The sequence below is a fragment of the Lutjanus erythropterus genome, chromosome 7, assembly GCF_056507025.1.
Source record: "Lutjanus erythropterus isolate fLutEry1 chromosome 7, fLutEry1.hap2, whole genome shotgun sequence".
Lineage (NCBI taxonomy): Eukaryota > Metazoa > Chordata > Actinopteri > Lutjaniformes > Lutjanidae > Lutjanus > Lutjanus erythropterus.
This window is the reverse complement of record NC_139323.1, coordinates 4,007,303-4,029,422: the sequence shown is the minus strand read 5'-3', so window position 1 is coordinate 4,029,422 and position 22,120 is coordinate 4,007,303. Positions and strand designations below refer to the sequence as shown.

Sequence of the window (22,120 nt, the reverse complement as noted above, 5' to 3'; positions counted from 1 at the left end):
GTGATAGCCTTGTTAATCCCCACAGAGATTCACACTTCATCAAAGAAAAAGAATGTCTTCACCATACCACACTGATTAAAAACAGTTGCTTGTTAAAAGCAGAAACACCACAGCGATGAGGTCTGAGTAACAACAAGAATAAAGTGGATTAAGGTCCAAATGTGGGCAAATTTTGAGTTTAAGTTGGGAAATAAACACAACAACAGATAATGCATCTGAACCATGCAGGAACCCTGAGATCCTGGCTAAAATATGAAGCTCACAGTAAGTACTGCGGGTGAAAAAAATTAATGTAAGATAATTAATCTAGTCAAATTATACATGATGTTGATTTACGGCCAGTAAAATAGTCTTGGCTCTTTACCTGCCAATTGACAGATGAGCCAAAAAGTTGTGGATTAGACTTGGGCAATAGCCTATATTTTCAGCTTGTCTTACTATAACTTTGTTGAGTCGCCTACACCTGTTACAAATGGGTCTTAGCATTTAGCACACTTGTTGGCTCAGATAGCTTTTTTCCTTTCTAAAGTAAGTAACTCTCTTTCATGAAATGGTATACAACCCTGTATGGCAAAAATAGAAAGAAGCTCTGAGAGCAATTTTGACTACTAGCATGTTCCTAACAAGACAGTTTGGTACTGGTTAAGTCAGGTGACATTTACATGACAACAGTCTTGCTAAAAATGGAAAATGTTTTTCCTTTGCATTTAAAAAAAAGTTCTGCAACAACACTGTGAAGACCATCCCTGTGCACATGGTGCTGCAAAAACACCTCCGTAATGCTGTAGTATGCATGCAAGTCCAGTAGTTGGCGGTGTGCACAAAATCTTTCTTCTACAAACAAACAAGAAGATAACGGAAAATGCTTGAAAACAGATAATTTGGTTTGGACAGACGATGAAGCGAGGCTGTTACTCCAGCAGCAAATCTACATTTTGTTGGAGAAGTGTAAATTCAGCAGAGTCAGCGGCACAAACAGAGCTTGGTCGTCCGCCATTGTTTTTGTTGTCCTCCTATTCACACATGGCTATTTGACTGAAAACATAATACACATGACGCATGACGGTAAGGGTGACATTTTCAGAAGATTACACTCTGGAACCCGGTTTCAAAATTTTTTCTGTTTCTTTTCTGTTTTTCAGGCCCCCAAAACACTGTTGTCGGGTGAACAAACAGCTAAAATGCAACTAAAATTTTGTTGAAAACGTCATGTAAACAGCACCTCAGAGATTTCAGGTGCAATCAATGCAGCAGTGACATCAGTTATTACCACAACTACACCAGTGACAGTCCAATCATCCCAGAGCAGTAACAACTCACAAAAAAAGTAACTCTGTTCAGGTGAAGTCAGGTTGGTTGTCATCCTTTTGTGTACTGCATACTTTGTTTTGCAATTAATGTTTCAATCACTGTAGGCCTCATATTTGTAACAACAATTTAACAAATCTTTTGTGATTTATAGAAATGAGCCTGGCTGGAAACAAAATAGCTGATAGCACCAATGAATGTGTAAAGCCACTGATTCTAACCATGTGCAGCCAAACGCTGAATATAGACACAAAGGACAGATATCCACAGACAGAAGAACTGACAAATACAGACAAACACGCTGTGTCTCCTCCTCCTTCACAGGCCTACACATACATGTGAGCATGAGGCAATATACACACACATTATCGGATTACACTGTAAAGCATGTGGAAGCGAAAGACCTGTGAAGACAGAAGTCCATTAAAAGTAATCTGGCAGAGCTCTATTTGTCAGCGGGCCTTTGATGTCCTCATAAGAGACAGACATAACTGCTATGATGCTGTAACAGGAACACATTAGAACTTATAGCTCCTAATCTGTCAGCCAGCGCACAATTACACACATGTTCCAGGGATTTTAATGACTGAACACACAGTTGTGGCTAACATGTTTTTTTTAAGGCTGACACACACACACACACACACACACACACACACACACACACACACACACACACAGAGCAGTCTTTATACATCTATATGTAACTGTTTGCTCGCCAAAATGGAAGCTTCAGTGTTTCCTTCAGACTTAACCAGGTGAATTACCCAGAGCATACCTGGAGCATTAGGGCTCTACTGCTGTGATGCCATGGATTTGTGTTGTCACAATTGCAGGATTTGTCTACACGTACAAATTGTGAAGATCCATACAGGATCAGGATATACTGAAGCTACACAAAAGTGCTGAGTTTAATGGATAAACGGTTGTTTGTCAAAGACTCAACCAGGGTTGGAAGGGTTACTTTAAAAATGTAGTCCAATACAGTTACTAATTACCTGTTAAAAATGTAGTCAGTAACCTAATCCAAGTATCAAAATATTTAGCGTAACTTTATTACTTTTAATGTTAGCATTTGGTCTGTGTAGCTAACATTAGTGGTTAGTCTGTGTAGCTAATGTTAGCAGTTGTTATGTATAGCTAACATTTGAGGTTGGTCTGTGTAGCTAAGTTAGCGGTTGTTCTGTGTAGTTAAGTTGGTATTTGGTCTGTGTAGCTAACGTTAGTGGTTAATCTGTGTAGCTATGTGTAGCTAGCAGTAGCGGTTCGTTTGTGTAGCTAAAGTTAGCAGTTTTTCTGTGTAGGTAATGTTGACATGTGGTCTGTGTAGTTAACATTAGTGGTTAATCTGTGTAGCTATGTTTAGGTAGCATTAGCAGTTGATTTGTGTAGCTAATGTTAGCGGTTGCTCTGTAGGTGAAGTCAGCGGTTGGTCTGTGTAGCTAACGTTAGTGGTCAATCTGTATAGCTATGTGTAGCTAGCAGTAGCAGTTCGTTTGTGTAGCTAAAGTTAGCAGTTTTTCTGTGTAGGTAATGTTGACATGTGGTCTGTGTAGTTAACATTAGTGGTTAATCTGTGTAGCTATGTTTAGGTAGCATTAGCAGTTGATTTGTGTAGCTAATGTTAGCGGTTGCTCTGTGTAGGTAAAGTCAGCGGTTGGTCTGTGTAGCTAATGTTAATGGTTAATCTGTGTAGCTATGTGTAGCTAACATTAGACATTGGACTGTGTAAATAATGTTGGCGGTTGTTCTTTGTTGGTAACATTAGCGGTTGGTCTGTGTAGCTAACATTAATGGCTGGTCAATATGGAGACATTTTATGGGGGGGGGGGTTGGTTGTTTTTCTTTTTCTTTTCTTTTCTTTTTACATTTGAAAACTGTTCATCATTCACTTAAATTGTTTGGGAGATTCATCAACACTGTTTTCCTGTGAAACCCCAACACTGTTTTGTGGACTAAAGAAATAAACCCGACCTTCAATCCGCATGAGGGTCCAGTGTGAGATTTATAGAGATAAATCTTAAACACAGAGACATGACATTGATATCCATTTCAGTCTCAGAATGAAATAAAACAAGACCTCTATTAATCATTTACTTGGACACTTGTGGCATTTGAATTATTTTACAACCTTAAAATATCAATAATTAAAGACTTTTGTTTACTCTTACATATTGTTTTCCCTAATGATAAAAGGAATACAAGCTGCTGAGGACATGGCAACAATTATCACTCAGTGAGCTAAACCAGGGGATGAATGGATGAATAATAAATGAGCAGACACACTCTAGGGTTGTGTGTGTCATTTTGATACATGCTGATATTCACAACCATATAATTATGACACAGACACACACACAGACACACATAAAAGTAGAACACAAACATTTGCTTACCAGCAACTGTTAACCTCTAACCCCCCACACACACCCCAGCCACGCACACACACAGTTGGAGACCCCTGCTTTAACAAAGTGCTCCCTTTAATAAGAGGAGCCTGCGGGAGTGCTCCCCTCACTCAGCAGCCACCATGTCTCTGTGGCATCTGTGTGTGTGTGTGTGTGTGTGTGTGTGTGTGTGTGTGTGTGTGTGTGTGTGTGTGTGGTACTAACAGGGACCTTGGGGGTCTTGCCTCAGGCCACATGATAGCTCCTCATCACACATGATCTCTGAGTAATAGCAGGGCTCCTAGCAGCTAATGGCAGCATCTCTCTAATGATGTCTCCATTGATCCGAGTCCACACAGCTATTTAAAGCAAACTGCGGCTCCTCCAGCAGCCGCCTCCGCTCTCGTCTCTGTCTTTACAAGGTGCCATTAGCTGAGGTCGAGCCTGTGAGGTGAGTGCGGCCGGGTTAGAAGTGGATCTGGGTTCATGATGATGAAAATGTCTGGGCTAATTGAAGGCCACGTCTCTTTGGCTTTGGCTTCACAATGAGCCTGGTGAAGGTCTGTGGTTCAACAACTGACTCTCTGCAGTTTATTTTTACACTTACGTTAAACCAACAGCAAGACAATGGCTGCCTTCTTACCCATTCGCCCTCAACTAAACCTACTGCTGTGTAACAGCATGGCTGCAAATAAACAGCCCAACCATAAAGCTTCAATTAAAGGATCATTTCTAATTTATTACAGCTTGCTTCCTCTTGGTAGTTTTCATCTAGTTATAACATTGTACCCACCAAAATAAAAGCTGAGAGTTCAAATCACTCTGACATCACCACAATGGAATCTAATGGGGATATTTACAACAAACAGTTTGGGAATTTTGCTGTTTGCTGCAGACTTCTTGTAGTGATGTAACTGTGAGATCTGAGCAACTAACTACTACCATGTGACTGAAGAGAACTTGTCACATTCATCAAGATTTGCTCACAATATCCAGACCTGTCATACGAGTCATGAATGAAGATGCCCTTCTCTACATACATTTGGAGATTACATGCAGACCTTTGAACTCACAAGAGGTGAAAAAGGTGACATGTTGGTAAACCGATCCCCTGTAGTGGGTCCTGGATCATCCTTCCCCCAAAAGAAACATTTTAGAATTTTAACACGTAAACTAAGTATTCTGATGCATCTTCTGTTTGTGTTTTCTGCAGACGTAACTCATTTTACTGAATCTGAATCTGAAGGGTCACCAAATACAGTATAACTGTGCTTCTAGTACTTCAAATGATTTTGCTGAGTCACCAGTTAACACGGTCACTCATTAAATCGTAACACCGGTGGGTCTTGTTTCATTATGTGTTGGTTTTTATTTCTCTTGTAACTTATGGCAATGACAGACATTAAAATGGGATAACAATATGAAAAAAATAGGAGGGAAGGGTGAGTTAGCCTGAACTCAGCTAAATGTTTCTGAACTGTAAAATTAACGTTAGCTGACGTGCAAACAAGTTGGCACACTTTCCATTATAAATAGGTCAGGAAAAATTTGATAGGTTACGTTTAAGACACCCTTCAACTTCATTTGGCAGGTTAACATTACTTTAGCAAATGTTTAGTTAGTTAACAGCATTGAACACATCCATGTTTAAGAGGGAAAAGAAGATGATGCAGCTATCTTGTTTATGATTGTCAAAAAGACCCCCTCCACACCACCCTTTTGATTCAAAATGGCAAATTTCATCAAAAACAACTGGTTTGCAGTTATGTACATTTTATCTACATTAAAGGAACAGTGTGTAGGATTCGGTTGTGAGCTTGTGGATTATAAACAACACAAGTGTTTAGGAGAACCTATGGTGGTTGCAAAACGCATAAAGGGCTCATTCATAGTTAACAAAAAGGCAACTAATTTTATTTCCAGGTGATTATACAAGAATGAAAACATACTTTTGAATATTATATTCTATTTCTGCCACATTCTGACAATAGCCTCCCATAAGACTTGACCTGTAGGATGTTAAGCAGCAAGCATTTTTCTAAAAATCAGCTGTTAAACAGAGCCCTGGGGCCAAACATCCTGGGATGAAAAGAAAAGAAAAGAAAAGAAAAGAAAAGAAAAGAAAAGAAAAGAAAAGAAAAGAAAAGAAAAGAAAAGAAAGGACAAGACAAGACAAGACAAGACAAGACAGAGGACACTCAGTAGAGTCCCCCCTTCATAACAAGCTGGCATGCCAAGGTTGGCACCAATGGAGGCCTTAGGTAACCTAGTTCTATATGACACCTGCATCTTCATTCTAGCTTTAAAACTCAAGCAACCTAACACATGATCCCCTTCAGACTTACACTTGGCTGAGATAAAGAAAACGGAGACGTGTCAGAACTAACAAAATCGCTCTCTAATAACATTAAATAATGAAACAGATGTGAATGTATGTATGAAATGACAAGTTTTAAACTACATGATGCTGTCTGTTAGAGAACAGTTTTAACTCATCACTGCTCTCTGTCTCTCTGCTCCTCTTTCCCACCAGGTGCCAGATATCATGTGAGAGCTGTGACTCTGTAAATGTCTGAAAACAGCCGTAAAGAACATTAACGTATAAGACACAGACTTTCTGCCTAAAGCCGTCACTTTAACAGATAAATGAAGCCAGCGGTGTTATTAATTGCATGTATAAAAAGGCCTCAAGAGATGGAGGACACAATCCTCAGTTGTCTTTATGTGCCATAAAACATTCTAAAGTTAATGTGAGTCTTGAGCAGAGATACATGAGTCAAATGGATTTCTTCCAAAGTTATCGTGTTTCTCATACCAAATGGGAAGCACAGAGACAAAGACAGTTACTCTGGATGATAAACTCCTGATTTAAAAAATCTGACTCTGCAGTGTCCCTGAACACACCTATGAAGAGTTTTTTTTTTTAACTCTTTGTGCATATGGAGATAAACATTCCAAAAGCACTATATATACTAGCATAGATGTTACAAACATCTACTTCTTCTAAAAGATTATTAATGATTTCTTACGACTCATAAACACACACTAACTCATTCTGAGAACATTCGGTATTAATTTAAGCTCCACGTAAAGTGAATAAAGGTGAAATGGGCAAACAAAAACAGATGTTCTGCACCAGAATGGAAACTTCAACATGCTGTGGTGTTGTTGTTGGAGAAGCCAATATTTCAATTTAACATGTTTCCTTAATCTCTGATTCTGATTTAGCACAGTAAATATATGACATATTTCTCCTTTAAGGCTGTAAGAAAGACAGCTGTCAACCTGAGGTGTTGTTCAGCCCAAATACATATTATTATCAATCATGTGTATTATTATATCATGTTTTATGAGTGTGCCAGTTCTTTTTAACAGATAGCAATAATGATCAGTCATGTCAGCAGTTAAGGGCAGTTAAGGGCAAGAATGATGACTATAGTAATAACCATGGGTGATTTGCTATGTTATTAGTTTATTTATTTAATACCTGAAAGTGTCATTTCCTCACAGAGCCTTCAATCACTATGAAGCAGCTCTTTTACTATGAAGTTCAGTTTATGTTGCACAATTATACATGAAAAATATTAGTCGTTCTGAGCAGTGAGAGACAGATAAACACACACAAAGGGAAACCGTTTAGTGCATCCTGCTGTTAGAAAGTACAGTTACCTGAAAATTACCCAGTTCAGAAATCAATACAGACATTACTTATTAAATCAATAACCTACAACAGTCAACATCAGACAAACGTATCATACTTTAGCAGTTACCTGGTGTTCCTCTAATGGTTACAAATTGTTAAAAAATATACATATGAGCATTTTGAATCAAACTAAAGCCCCTTGCTACCTGGAAAATTTTACACCAAATTCCCATTAAGAAATATAACATATTAACAATTTCTTATGCATCCATAAATATACATAATCCTACAAACTCAAGATAAAGGGTGTCACATGTTGACATATTTTTCATTAATTCGGCATCAATGAAATCCAAAAAGATAAACTGCATTTATGTAAAATCTTTACATTTGGATTTTGTCACCTCACCTTTACCAGCCTTTAACCACAGTTTTTTTCATCCCTTAACAAAGTAACTACCTGGTTTGCTACTTCCTGTTTGGTGCTGGAGAGAACTCACCTATGGACTGATAATATATGTTTAATATAGACAGAAAAGCTTCTGTCTATATGTGTAAATGGCTGCATGGTGTATTGTCTGACTGTACCTGCAGTGTGTGTTCCCTGCCTGTAAACAGATTCTGTATCAGTCATCAGTCTTTCATTCTTTCTGTTGGTCCAGGGGAGTATAGTGTCTCTGTCAGGGTTTGTCACAGGTGTCAGGACTCTCTGCCTCTGTCTCTGTTCCTTTGACAACAGTGCCTCCCTGTGGCTGTATCTGTCATTGCACACACATTTACACAAATCCCTGAGTGAGACATTACAGAGGAACTTTAAGACCTCTGAACATCTGAATCCAGCCTCTCTCTTGCATATTAAACTACTATTTATACTTGCCAACCCTCCCAATTTTCACAGTTTGCATCGTCATCGCCTCTATTTCCTCCCAGGATCACAGATGTCCTGTATTCTCTTGATTTCTGACAAATTTTTACACTTTTTTTCCCTTTCCTTTCCTTTCCTTTCCTTTCCTTTCCTTTCCTTTCCTTTCCTTTCCTTTCCTTTCCTTTCCTTTCTGTTCCTTGTTTCTTAAGGAAGGTTTTGTAAAATCTGCCACATGAAGTTTGTTTTATGGGCAAAGACAAGAAACAATTGAATTAAAGAAAACTGATCAGTATTAGAAAACGTCAAATATTTGCACAAGTTCATACAGTCAGCGGTGCAAATTATTCTGTATTCTTTCTTGACAATTAAAAGTACACTTACAGTGTAGTTATTCTCTTGTTACTTTCATTCTTTAAAAGACACCAGAATGGAGGTCTCAAGGTTGGCAAGACATGCTATTACAGCAGGGCTGTTTCTCACCTGGATGCCAGAGGTGGTGAAGTAGGGGATCTCAAACTTAACGCTGATCGGAGGCTTGCCCTCTTTGTCTTCTGCTTCCACGCTGGGCAGGCCGAAGTGGGCCCTCATGAGGTATTCTTTACCGCCCTGAAATCCACCAAGACACAGTAGACAGGTTAAAAAAGACATGCATTTTACAGTGTGCTTAATATTCAGCAAAAACTGATGACACATAGTCTTTTAACAGTTGGATTCATGACCTAAAATGATATCTAGAACATCAGGGTTGAGAGGCTTACTTTATTTATTCCAATACAGTTACTAATTAACTGTTAAAAAGTGTAACGTCAGTAATGTAATCCAAATATCACATTATATAAGTAATGTAACTTAGTTAGTTAGTTAACATTAGTTTTGGATTATATGGTGAAATTGTTTAACCTAATATAATGTTTTTAGGGGTGCAACTAATGATTATTTCCATTACAGATTAATCAGTCGATTATTTTCTCAATTAATCAATTAGTTTGGTCCATGAAATGTCAGGAAATTGTTAAAAATGTTGATCAAAGCTCAAGACGTCCTCAAATGTCTTGTTTTGTCCACAATTCAAAGATATTCAGGTTTCTGTCAGAGAGGAGTAAAGACACCAGAAAATATTCATATTTAAGAAGATTACATGAGAGAATTTTTCACTTTTTTCTTAAAAAGATGACTCAAAATAATTAATCACTTATCAAAATTATTAATTTCCTGCTGTTTCTTCCTTTGATGTGTGCAATTTACTGAGTGATTGACTGATTTAAAGACAAAAAATGTGGACATACAGGGAAAGACTTGATGGACCAGACGATCTCGCTGTTCTCTGGGATCCACTTGACGCTGCCCACAGTGGTCTTAAACTTGGGCGAGTCAGCATCAGTGGGGACCGGGATGTGGATTTCTACGTTGTTAGCTGTGGACCTCCTCTTAAACTGACTCTTGGCCTGTTGGATAGGACAGACAGATGGAGAGAAAGAGGCGGTATGATATATACAATCAACTTTAAAAATGATAAGCCTGCAGGATGCCTGCAGGAAACATATAACAGCAAATAATTGATCAGAGACAAGAAGACATGTAAAAATAGGATATATAGACAGGAGAATTATAAAACATCAAAACTTCTATGAAAAAACTACATAAAAATGTGTTATACATTATGCTCTGTATGTTTTCTGAACACTCCCAGACCTGATACTTTACCTTGATCATGTACTCGATTCTGCTGTGTGAGTGTTTCTCAATGACTGATTCAATCCAGATCAGAGGTTTGACCTGAGGACACGAGACACGGCAGAAATATGAAACACGTAAACAGGTAAAAAGAAAACACTTCAAATTGCATGTAGTACCATCAGCTGTTCCAGTTGTAATTAACAGGCTTGAGTCTTTAAGTTAAGAGCACACCTGACAATCTTTAGATGTCAAAAATACAAAATACCAAAGTACAGTACAACAGAGCTGCAACTGGTCACTGTCTTTGTTGCTTAATCCATCAATTGTAAAGAAACTTGAAAATATTCACATTTAAGAATCTGAAATCAGAGAAACAACAGAATGTTTTTCTTTTTATTAAAAAGTGAGGGTGCAGCACACTACAGGCAACACTCTACACACTGCACACTGCACTGTGCATTCTCTGATTTAAAATATCAATTAATCTGCATTGTGCAGTGTGTACAATGCAGTATGTAATGTGCAGTGTGCAGTATGTGGAATATAGTGAATAGTGTGTAGAATGTAGTGCACAGTGTGCAGTGTGTAGAATGAAGAATGTAGTGCGTATATAGAACGTAGTGTATAGTGTATAGAATGTAGAGTGCAGTGTGCAGAACTGTAGAATGTAGTGTGCAGTCTGTAGAATGTAGTGTGCAGTATACTGTGTAGAATATAATGCGTAGTGTGCATTGGATAGAATGTAGTGTATAGTGTGTAGAATGCAGTGCAGTGTGCAGCATGTAGAATGTACTGTATAGTGTGTAGAATGTAGAGTGCTGTGTGTAGAATTTAGTTTATAGTGTTTACAATGCAGTGCACAATGTGTAGAATGTAGTGTGCAGTGTGTAGAATGTATTGTGCAGTATGTAGAACATAGAATGTAACGCGCAGTGTGCATTGGGTAGAATGTAGTCTATACAGTTTAGAATGCAGTGCACAGTATGCAGCATGTAGAATGTAGTGCGCAGTGTGCAGCATGTAGTGCACAGTGTATCGCGTGTAGAATGTAGTGAGCAGTGTGTAGAATGTAGTGAGCAGTGTGTAGAACACAGAATGTAATGCGTAGTGTGCATTGGATAGAATGTAGTGTATAGTGTGTAGAATGCAGTGCAGTGTGCAGCATGTAGAATGTAGTGCACAGTGTACAGCGTGTAGAATGTAGTGCACAGTGTACAGCGTGTAGAATGTAGTGCACAGTGTACAGCGTGTAGAATGTAGTGTGCAGTTTGTACAATGAAGAATGTAGTGTTCAGTGTGCAGTGTGTAAAATATAGAGTATAGTGTGTAGAATGTAGTGTACAGTGTGTATAATGTAGCATATAGTGCATAGAATGTAGTCCACAGTGTGCAGTGTGTAGAATGTAGAATGTACTGTGTAGCATGTAGAATGCAAAGTATAGTGTGTAGAATGTAGTGTGTATTGTGTAAAATGTAGTATATAGTGTGTAGAATGTAGTATATAGTGTGTAGAATGTAGTGTGTAGTGTGTAGTGTGTAGTTAGTAGAGTGTAGTGCGAGACATACTACACACTACAGTCAACACTACGTTCAACACACTACACACTACATTGTAGAGTGCAATGTGCAGTGATGAAAGTAATCATTGTGATTAATTAATCAATTAATTGTCTTGAGTCATTTTAATTTAGAAAAGTTCCAGAGTCTCTGATTCAAGCTTCTTAAATGTGTGTAGTGTGTAGTGTGTAGTGTGTAGTGTGGGTGTAGAGTGTTCAGTGCTGCTGCTGGCGTACATGTGTGTTGAGGCGGTAGGACATGAGCTCAAACTCGCCATCAGGAGGGATGAAGGAGATGGTTCGGTCATTTTCAAAGCGGGACAGACGGACACACTGATGGAACTTCACATCCTCCAGTTCTACTGACTTACTCTTTCCTCCTGGAGACATGATGGAGTGAGTGGACAGAGAGGGACAGGGGACAGGGACAGAGGACGATAATGGGCTTTAATGAACAACAGAACAAGCAGCAGTTGTAAACATGTGTGCGGTGCTTTGTCTCCTCTGTGTCCTCAGTGGCTGTGTGAGTCACTCACGTCCAGTGTTTTCAAACAGGACCTTGTCATTAAGACCCAGCCTCAGCTCCGGCATGCCGGACAGGAACACTCTCATCTTGATGGAGCCCACGATCTCACTGCGCAGCACGTTCCCATTAGCACTGACCTGCAGGAGGGACAGACAGCTGGCTGACATAGGTGGACGTCTACAGTCCATCAAACACACAGTCTGTTCTGGAGATGTTTTCCATGCTGTTACACTCTGCACCTATACAATAAAATTCTTCCAGCACAGTTGTGTGTGTGTGTGTAAAGTTAAATGAACTAAATGGAACTGTGTAACTTCAAAAACCCAGGATCTGTACAAATGGTCAAACTGTCTGCAAATGTGCTATAAGATCAGTCACACACAATTTTCACCTTCTATGATGGATTTTACGTACCGGCAGGTAAAATCATGTAAGATAATTGTATTCCATTACAGTTACAGATAGAAAAGATGGAATTATTAGTAAAGTTAGAATATAAATTATTAAATTAATTTGCATGTATTTTTTTTATAATTGATAAATCATCACAATAAAACTCAAAATTTAATCAAAATAAATATGAATATTTTCTGGTTTCTTTACTCCTCTCTGACAGTAAACTGAATATCTTTGAGTTGTGGACAAAACAAGACATTTGAGGACGTCATCTTGGACTCTGGGAAACACTGATCAACATTTTTCACCAAAAATCAATCAGTCGAGAAAATAATCAACCAATTAATCTTATATTGATTTTATATTGAGATAATCCAAAGTAAATGAAAGTAATCAAGTTACATTACTTTAATATTGTGATACTTATTATTATGTTACTGTTACTATTATTATGTTACTGACTACACTTTTTAAACAGCTAATTAGTAATTGTATTGGAAAACATTTTCAAAGTAATCCTCCCAGTCCTGTTCAATCCCCAGTGTATTATTTACACTGGTTATGTTCAATTTTAAATTATTATGTTATTATTATTAATTTTTTTATGTAAATTTTCTCCTTGAATTCTTTGGATGTATAAATCTTTATGAACATTGTAGCATTTCCATGTATGTGGAAATATTTTTGTTGTAAGAGAAATCATCAAATATAAAATAAGTTAAAAAGTATATATATATACATAAATGAATAAAAACATGCCAAAAAACATGTTCTCACCAGCAGGTTGACTGACTCGATGACATCCAGGAAGACTTCATTCTTCCTGTATTTGATGCCCTCTGACCTCCAGGACACAGCGTTGGTGACGGTGGCAGGAGGCCGCGGGGCCCCAGTGTCCAGCTTGTGGCCCTCCTGAGTGATGTACCTGCCAGCCAAGAGGGGAGAGAGCAGCTCAGAGAGCCTGACACTAGCAGAGCTACAACTGCTACTATTGACTGTTATTATCATTAATAAGTACAGACACAGACACAGGTACAGTCATAGAAGTGTATGGAGCTGTAGATGAGGACATTTGTGATCGCAGGACAGTTTGATGAGTGTGTGAACAGTGTCAGCCTCCTCACTCCTGCAGGATCTTGCTGTCTGTGGTCTGAGGGTAACCGAAGTCCATCAGCTCGTCCAGCAGCTCATAGATGATGACAAAGTTGTCTCTGATACTCTCCTCCTCCAGCTCTTTGAAGTACTCAGAGAAGACCTGAGGATCCAGCAGATCACACACACACACACACACACACACACACACACACACACACACACACACACACACACACACACACACACACACACTCAATCAGTATTTGTTTAACCTTTATGATCAAAACAGACATTTTTGGCCAAAAAGAGGGGAAAAAAATCTCCATGGAGACGCAACAATTAAATTCTCCTAAATTTCAAGGCAATGTACTGCAATAGATTTCAAACTCTTATGCTTTGAAATAAACTTTAAAGGTTTTGCCAACCTTTAGTTGAGATAAATGTTTTTAACTGAAGAGATTAAAATTCTAACCATAATTCACTTTCACTTGAATGAATGTACTCTATCGTTAATTAAATACAATATTTTAAAACTCAAAGATTTAAGTTTATCTAAAGAAGAAAAGTAAATCATTTCAACAAAAGATTAGTAATTGGTAGACGTTTTTCAAAACATAAGAGTTTGAGTTGGGCTCAAAATTCAAAAATCTATTGCAGTAGGTTAGCTTTAAATTTTGAGCTGTTTCAAGTTTTTCATAGACCTACAACAATGAAATGAAGCCACTTGGAGACGGGCTAAAGAGCAGCATGCTGCTGCAGAGCCTCAGGCCGCAGAGCCCTGGTTTAACAAATGCTTTAAATGAAAATATTTGTTTAATAATGTTTACATAATTTCATTTTGAAGCATGCATTTCAAATTTAAAAAAAACAAGAATTTGCAGGGACTCCTGGATCCCTGGACCCAGGGGCGGTGCCTTATGTATTGCAAAACCACACCCATTCCAGGCAAAATACCAAGGTTTTAGTCCAGACTAGGTATCAGTACTCAATATCTTTAAGGTATTGATTGAAATAACCCAGTACCACATAGTATTGAAACTTCTGCAGTCATATGATCCCTACATTCCATCCTTTTTGGACCCAGAGCTAGAAATAAATAGTATTTATTATTTGTTGTTTTGCTCACAGCCAATCACAGCAAGTGTTCTCCATAAAGAAGAACCTTCAAAAAGGTATCAAATTAAGATCTCGGTTGGTATCAGTATCTCTTTAAGAGTACTGGTTTTGGTACTAGTATCATTATCATTGAAACAATACCCAGCCCTTGTCCCGACCCATTTCTGATATGTTTATTCTCAAAGAGTTTATAAGTAGAGAAGCCCTGAGAGGCAAGTGACAAACAAATCTGTTGATTGATTTTCTACGTCTGGTCTAAATGGTTTCTCTCCTGTGTTTATGACTTAAGAACAGGTGAAAAAAGACGTTTTAACAATCAGCTTTCCAAGTGTTAGGGTTAGGGTTGTTGTAATACTTATTTCAGCCACTAGAGGCTGAAGTGCACCACTACCCCATGTTCTAACTAAAAGCAGTAATATTTCCATCCAGCTGAGTTTTAACTTTTCCATGCTCTCTAAAGATGAGGTACATTTATATTGTGTTAGCAAGTTATGTACAAGTTCACCCTTATTTATGCCCAGGGTTAGAAGGGTTACTTTAAACATGTGCTCAGTAACATTATTTTCATCATCAATTAATCAGTCAGTTAGTTTCTCAGTTAATCGATTAGTTGTTTGGTCCATAAAATATCAGAATGCTGAACACTAGAATTGTTTTTCTCACTTGCCTCTCAGGGACACCACATGTAAAAATAAATAAATAAATAAATAAATAAATAAAAAGACAAAATCTTACCTGGATGATTTTATAGAGAAAAGAGAAAACCAGGGAGACACAGGCGTTCTTCTTAGATGTTGCTACAACTGGTGACACAGGTTAAGGTAAATAATGACGTGATGTGAATGTGATAAAATATTCACTGTTAAAGACTAAAGCACAAAGCAGCAGAGTCAGCAGACACTGACCCAACAGAACAGAACAGGACAGAACAGAACAGAACAGAACAGAGCTCTCATGAAGGTTTTTCAGAGGTAGTCTAATAACAGAAATAGAAATGTGATGTAATCTGTAATATCACCATGCTTTATCTCTCTCTGCTCACAGTTCATTTGAGCATTTTTAGGAGAATATTAATTGTAAAAAAAAAAAAACATAGATTGAATTAATCTTTTTGAGGATGTTTTCCATTTGCCTTCATGAAGTCTGCACATGTTAACACTGGAAATTACTTCCTTCATGCCATCAGTTTGCAATTAATGAATGTGAGCTCCTGAAACAATTGATTAAAACAAAATGTTATCATGGCAGAGAGAGAGTGTGAATATGGACAGAAGTGTATTTTCACCATTAAGAATCAGACTGTAATATAAAATTTCATGCAAGAAGTCAGAGTACAACCCCCTGTATCTCAAATACAAGAACAACTCAAAGTAGGGATGTGAGCAATTAGTTGACCACACAATTAAATGTCACCACCCTCGCTAGTCAGCACCAGAAATAAAAGTCAGTTAACCTATTTATCAATATTTTATTCATGCACAATGCCAGTTAACTGTTGCCCCTAAGATGTTATGCAGCTGCTCACCACTAGTCGGGGCTGCAGCCCCATCAGACAGCAGCCCCTCTCACCATATGCTGTAAGTGCATATGCCCCGATGGCCCAGGCAACCCCAGAGGTTTTTATTAGCTAAGTCGAGACACATGACAGCTCATAAAAAACAGCGTGATTTGGCAGTGCTTTAATCTAGAAAATGGAGATAATGTTGAATGTAGACTGTGACTGAATTAACTGGTATTTAATCACTGAAGTGGAGCAACATGTGACCACATTCAGCACAGACACGGACATTAACCTGCAAGCAGAGCAGCTGCTGCTGCTAGCTCTGCTACCGTTAGCCACACTGTGTAGCAGGCTGGCAGCTAACATCAGCTCTGGTAACCACTAAAGCATTTAGTGAGTTGTTGTCATGTTCTGTAGGTTAATGTGTAATGTTTGTACTGCACAGTGCAGAGTGACACACATTTCAGTGCCATTTAAAATACAATTTGGTGATTGTAGACTGTGATTAACGACTTCAAATGGCTCTTAATACACACAGTATTTTTGCGGACAGTGTTTAAAATTATCAATTAATAAATTGTGCTCAATTTTAACTGTTTTCTGAGTGTTTTCTTCCTGTTAGACTGATCCACTAGTCTGAATTAAATTCTATGTTTAATCAACAGGGAAATTAGTCAGCAGGAACATCCCTACCTCAAAGTAATCACATCACTGCTGTAGTATCTAATAATGATATTCAAGTTCTTTTGTCTTTTTTGTATGTGGTTTGGATTATTTCAGATCTCAGGCATCGTCTGCATTCAAAGTAAAATTCTATTTCTATTTTTGCAGAAGACTGAGCTACTATTCAAAGATTTTAATGATCTGAATTGAGTTAAAAGTCATTTTTTTCACATTTTATTTGTAAATGTACAACCTGAATATTGTGCACCATTTAGTATAATGTTATTACGTACTTCAGTGTCCCTGGTAGGAGGAAATTCTATTTCAGATTAAATTAAAAAAATCTCTCTGAACTGAACTCTGAGTTAGCTCGTTTTTAAGGATGAACTTGTACAACAGTGCTTGATGCCCTCCACATGTCAACAAATGAAAAATGTGATTTTAATGCTTCTCTCAGAGGAACATGCTCAATAGAAATCCTTGACGGTCACTGTGTGCTTGCAGAACGTTTAAAGAACATGATTCTTACTAAGAGAAAAAGTCAGGAACCTGGATCATCCTTCAAAGATACGGTACAGGTTGTTGTGTTTGATCCACATGAAGCGGACTCCTCCGTGGGCCAGGATGGGAGACAGGTTCCCCTCCTCCTCCTTGTCCATCAGGATGGACATGAAGTGCTCGATCTCCGACATGTCCACGTCTCCCCGGTAGTTCCGGCAGATCAGCACCTGAAACAAGAAGATGTTTCTGTGTGTCTGCTGTTTTTAGTCTGGTCTCATCTAACACATAACATTAAACCATTTCATGACTGAGTTCCATTTTTAGGCCTGCAAATAACAACTGTTTTCATTTGCTGATTTTTACAATTAAGTCATTATTTCAAAAGACTACAAAATGTCTGAAAACTATGGAAGCCCATTTCCACCAGTGAGAGAAAACAACACCCCCATGGTAAGTAATTATGAGATAAAAAAAAACAAAATAATGAAATGAAAAGTGAAAATTATGAGATAAAATGTGAAATAATGAGCGAAGAGATCAAAATTGTGAGATAAAAGTCAAAATAATGAGACAAAAAGTCAAAATGATGAGTTAAAAAGTCATAATAATGAGATGAGATGCTGTGTTTATTTATTTGTTCATTCATTTTTTATGGCCAGAGTCATTATGTTTGACAGCTCAAGAACGCCTAGTGAAAATTTCTTCAGACTCAGCACAAACGACCACTTGGACTTAGGATTAGATTTGCTGGTCAAAAGTTAAAGGTCAAGCTCATTGTGACCTCATGTTCATCACACTCTTGTGAATGACATATCTGAGGAAGTGTCTTTGAATGTGGTACAAACGACCACTCAAGAATTTATATGCTAATTAACACCAAATTTCATGCAAAGGTCTAATAGGATACTAGCAGTGCTGGAGAGTAATTACTTCAATGTACCTAGTTACATGTACTTAAATTACAAAATAAATGTACTTGTAATTAATTACAGTTACTGGCAAAAAACATGTAATCAAATTACAGTTACTAGTCAAAATGTTGGTGACTACAAAGGGGTTACATCCAAATAATCTGTTCAGTTTGTCTGCTGCAGGCGCTGTACTGAGTGCACTCTTCAGGTTTATTTATTTACTGTTTCATTCATTCATTCATTCATTTTGTATCAGTAGTTGTGGCATTAACTGTGTACCATTGAGTCTTTTTGGATTTTGCTGATTTCTTTTTTAGACTTTTTTTCTTAAATAAATGACTCAAAATGATTGACTGATCATCAAAATAGATCCAGATTAATTCAATAGTTGATTAATAATAAATTGATTGTTGCAGCTCTAAGTGTTTTATGTTTGTTGTTAGGTTTATTAGTTTGTCCAGCTGTTCCTTCCTTTGTTGTGTGCAGCTTATTGATTGATTGATTGATTGATTTAAAGACAGAAAATGTTGAAATTTCCACCCAGTGTAGCATTTGTTCACTAGAGGTCATGATAATGAACTGTCAGCTGTGTGTGAACTGTGCATGGTAGGATATCAAATTTATTTTAAAACTGTAATCCTGCTAATAATACCTATTTTTACTAAATGTATCTGTAATCTGACTGCCTTTTTTGTATTTCGATGATGTAATCCTGTTACAGGTAATCTGTTAGCAGAGGAGAAGTTACTCTGCTGGGATGATCTAAAATGAACCACTGGCTCCTGACCTCCACTAGGGGCCGCCAAAGCTTCATAAGGGACCGTTTAAGGGGGATAATTTTAATATTCAGGAGGCCTATATCTCAGCATGTCATCCATTTTTAAAGTTTAGATCTAAAGTTTAGATTATTAATCTGGCAGGATAAGGGCATGGAGTACACAAACTAATAAGTCTATAAAGTGTGTATGATTACTAAAATTAAAAACAAAACAAAACAAAACAAAAAACAGACAGAACTGTATAAAAAGTTCCTAAAGATCAGGAACTCATCTTTGATGCAAGGACAGTAACTGTGGTAGCTGTATATGTGTTTACTGATTTGCATTATACTTTTTGTCCTTGTTGTTTTTCTACTGGTTTGTCCTCTTGATTTAACAAGTTTTTATTTACCTCACTCACTGATGTATATACATTTCACCATACAATGTATAACCGTATGTTCTTATATATTATCTGTTATGTTGTTATAAATAAGATTGCTTTCATGCTCTGAAGAGGAATGTATCCTACACTGACCTGCAATAAAAATACTATTTAAAAAAACACAAAAACTTCCTGCAGGTAATTTATTCACTGTCCTGTTATTGATAGTCATTGAATATAATATGAAATATTAGTAACTGCATTGTCATTCGCTCATGGTACTTCATAACTTCATGGTGAATAGGTGGTATTACCAAGTACATATGAGATATTTGGTAAATACCATTTTATAGTTGGTGGCAATTACAAAGGAACATATGATCTGAATTTACCCCAAATTTCATGCTCAGTGTGTGATCATTACAAATTATAGTAGTACTTGTTAGTTATCACATACCTATCATGGACTTTGGGGTAAATTTGCTGTTAATTTCAAATAAAGTTCAAATCTGTGAAACAGTAATTACCACCTACTACATTGAAATGATACTTGCTAATTGTTGTATAATTATCCATGAAATTTGGGGGGTATTAGTAGGTAATTTCTAAGACATTTTAAATATATCACCTTTAAATCAATTTAATTACTTTTAATAAAAGAATTTAAAGATATCAGAATGGTTTGTCCAATAAAACATAGACAGGACAGTGGTCTGTGTGTTGGACATGAGAACACAGAGCAGGACCACCATCACCCCCTCACTGACAGTGTTGTCCCCCAGAGGCCCCACAAAGAGCATGAATGTCCTCTGAGTCTGAGCTGGACCCTGAACGGATCGTTCAGTGATGTGTCCTGTCAGGTCCACAAGCTCACGTTTCATGTCAGTCAACTTCAATTGTCCTGAATTTACTAAACAGTTCATCTTCATGTAGTTTAGACTCAAACACTGCAGTGTGGAGCTGCCTGTCTGTCTGTCCGTCCGTCTGTCTGTCTGTCTACTGCTGTCAGAGCCGGGTCTTACCTTCCCCTTCAGGTCCAGCACGTACACCGCGCTGGCAGACATGTTGTCTTCTCACCACCGTGTGAAGCACAGACACACTTCTCACAGCTCACAGGTGCAGCGGCTCAGTCAGCAGCATCAGCATCCAGCTGCTGATGCGCTGCATTAATGACGAGTCCTCTGAAGACAGGAAGATCCGCCGGACATCCGACCTTCACAATAAAAGCAGGGAACTAAAAGAATAACGAATTTCATCCAAAGAATTTAAATAAAGCCTCCAGCCCACTGTCTCCAACAGATGGTTAGAGTTGTGTCTAAATAATGTACGTTCACATACGTATGGAAGCCAATTTCGAGAGTGAAAAAACAAAAGTACGATGTTAAATCATAATTAAGAGATTAAAAAAAACTTCACAGTATGAGATAAAAAGTCACAATTATGACATAAAGTTGAAGCAATGATTTTCAGAAACTAAAGTCATAATTATTACATAATGTCGAAATTATGATTTTTAAAAAAGGAAAAATTATGCCATTACAAAAGTCGCAATTATGGAATAAAAAAGACGAAATTATTATTTTAAAAAGTAATAATTCTGCATATGAAATGAAAAGTAAATTACGACATTAAAAAGGTAGATATTATGATAAAGTCATAATTTTGGGATAACAAGTTTCTTATGAGAAAAATAATAATAATCAAGTGATTGAAAAAAGAGTCATAATCATCACATTAAAAAGCCGAAAATATGATTAAAGTCAATGAGATAAAAAGTCGAAGTTCTGATAAAAGGTGAATCATGAGATTAAGTCATAATTACGAGATAAAAAGTCAAATTTATGAGAAAAAAGTCGGAAGTATGAGAAAAAAGTCGGAAGTATGAGAAAGTCTTAACTATGAGATAAAGTCAATTATGAGATTTAAAAGTCTTCGAGATAAAAGACAATTATGATTATGAAATTGAAATTATATTTATATAATAATTTCGACTTTTATCTAAAAAATGTGACTTTTCATCTCAATTTTGAGTTTTTAACTCATATTTATGACTTACCTTGGGTGAGATATTTTATTATGTCATTTGTAGAAATGAGCTTTCACACATACACTCATACCTTTACTCTTAAAGGTCAAATGTATAATTTTTCATGTGTTGATGGTAAATGACAGAGAAATCTGAGTTCTCCTGCTGTTGTACTTCCTGTACCAGTGATGTCACAGTGATGCTGTTGGTGTTGAGGAAGAACTACAGACTATTCCAGCTTGGATTTACAGCCTCCTCCTCTGTGATAGATGAGTATTTTGTCACCTAATGCTTTGTTCTGGCCAACAGAGGAACAACTACAGGCAGGAGTGTTGATTCATAGCAACATGAAGCTTGCACGCATTGCATCCTGGTACACGTAGGCATGACTCAGGGAGCAGAACTCCGCTTTCTCTGTCCACACAACAGCACTGAAGGATTTATTGCTGCAGCTGACTACATTTACCATCAACACTGACTGGACATCCACATGAAAAATGCTAAATTGTCCCTTTAAGAATCATATTAACATACACACAGCTGATTTAAGAAAAACTACAAGCCATCAATGTCAGCCACACAATGAAGTCAAGAAGCCTGGAAAATACTTTTTAAAAAGTATTATTAAATAAAGCAGGAAATTTTGACTTTTTACATCACAATTATAAGACAGTGAGGGAGACTTAACTGACACCTATAACAAATGACCAAAATCAAATTAGAAGATACTAACCTTTGTTTCTTTTCTGTCTACACCACAAACACATTTTAGCAGATGCACATCTTCCCTTCTTCATTGCAAGAAA

The 22,120-nt window shown here is 37.3% G+C and overlaps 1 protein-coding gene across 1 annotated transcript in view; it reads right to left on the bottom strand.

Annotated features, from left to right (window-relative positions):
• The window catches only part of LOC146323454 (AP-1 complex subunit mu-1-like), a 29,936-nt gene extending 9,490 nt beyond the window's left edge, over positions 1 to 20,446 (bottom strand). The window contains exons 1-10 of the mRNA XM_084723074.1: positions 20,311 to 20,446; positions 17,305 to 17,461; positions 15,305 to 15,372; positions 13,483 to 13,613; positions 13,136 to 13,283; positions 11,973 to 12,099; positions 11,674 to 11,816; positions 9,908 to 9,979; positions 9,490 to 9,648; positions 8,684 to 8,809 (exon numbers count right to left, since the gene is read on the bottom strand). Of these exons, the coding sequence (XP_084579200.1) occupies positions 8,684 to 8,809; positions 9,490 to 9,648; positions 9,908 to 9,979; positions 11,674 to 11,816; positions 11,973 to 12,099; positions 13,136 to 13,283; positions 13,483 to 13,613; positions 15,305 to 15,372; positions 17,305 to 17,461; positions 20,311 to 20,352 (1,173 nt within the window). The 5' untranslated portion in view covers positions 20,353 to 20,446. The remainder of the gene's footprint in view (positions 1 to 8,683; positions 8,810 to 9,489; positions 9,649 to 9,907; positions 9,980 to 11,673; positions 11,817 to 11,972; positions 12,100 to 13,135; positions 13,284 to 13,482; positions 13,614 to 15,304; positions 15,373 to 17,304; positions 17,462 to 20,310) is intronic.
• Positions 20,447 to 22,120: the final 1,674 nt, after the last annotated feature.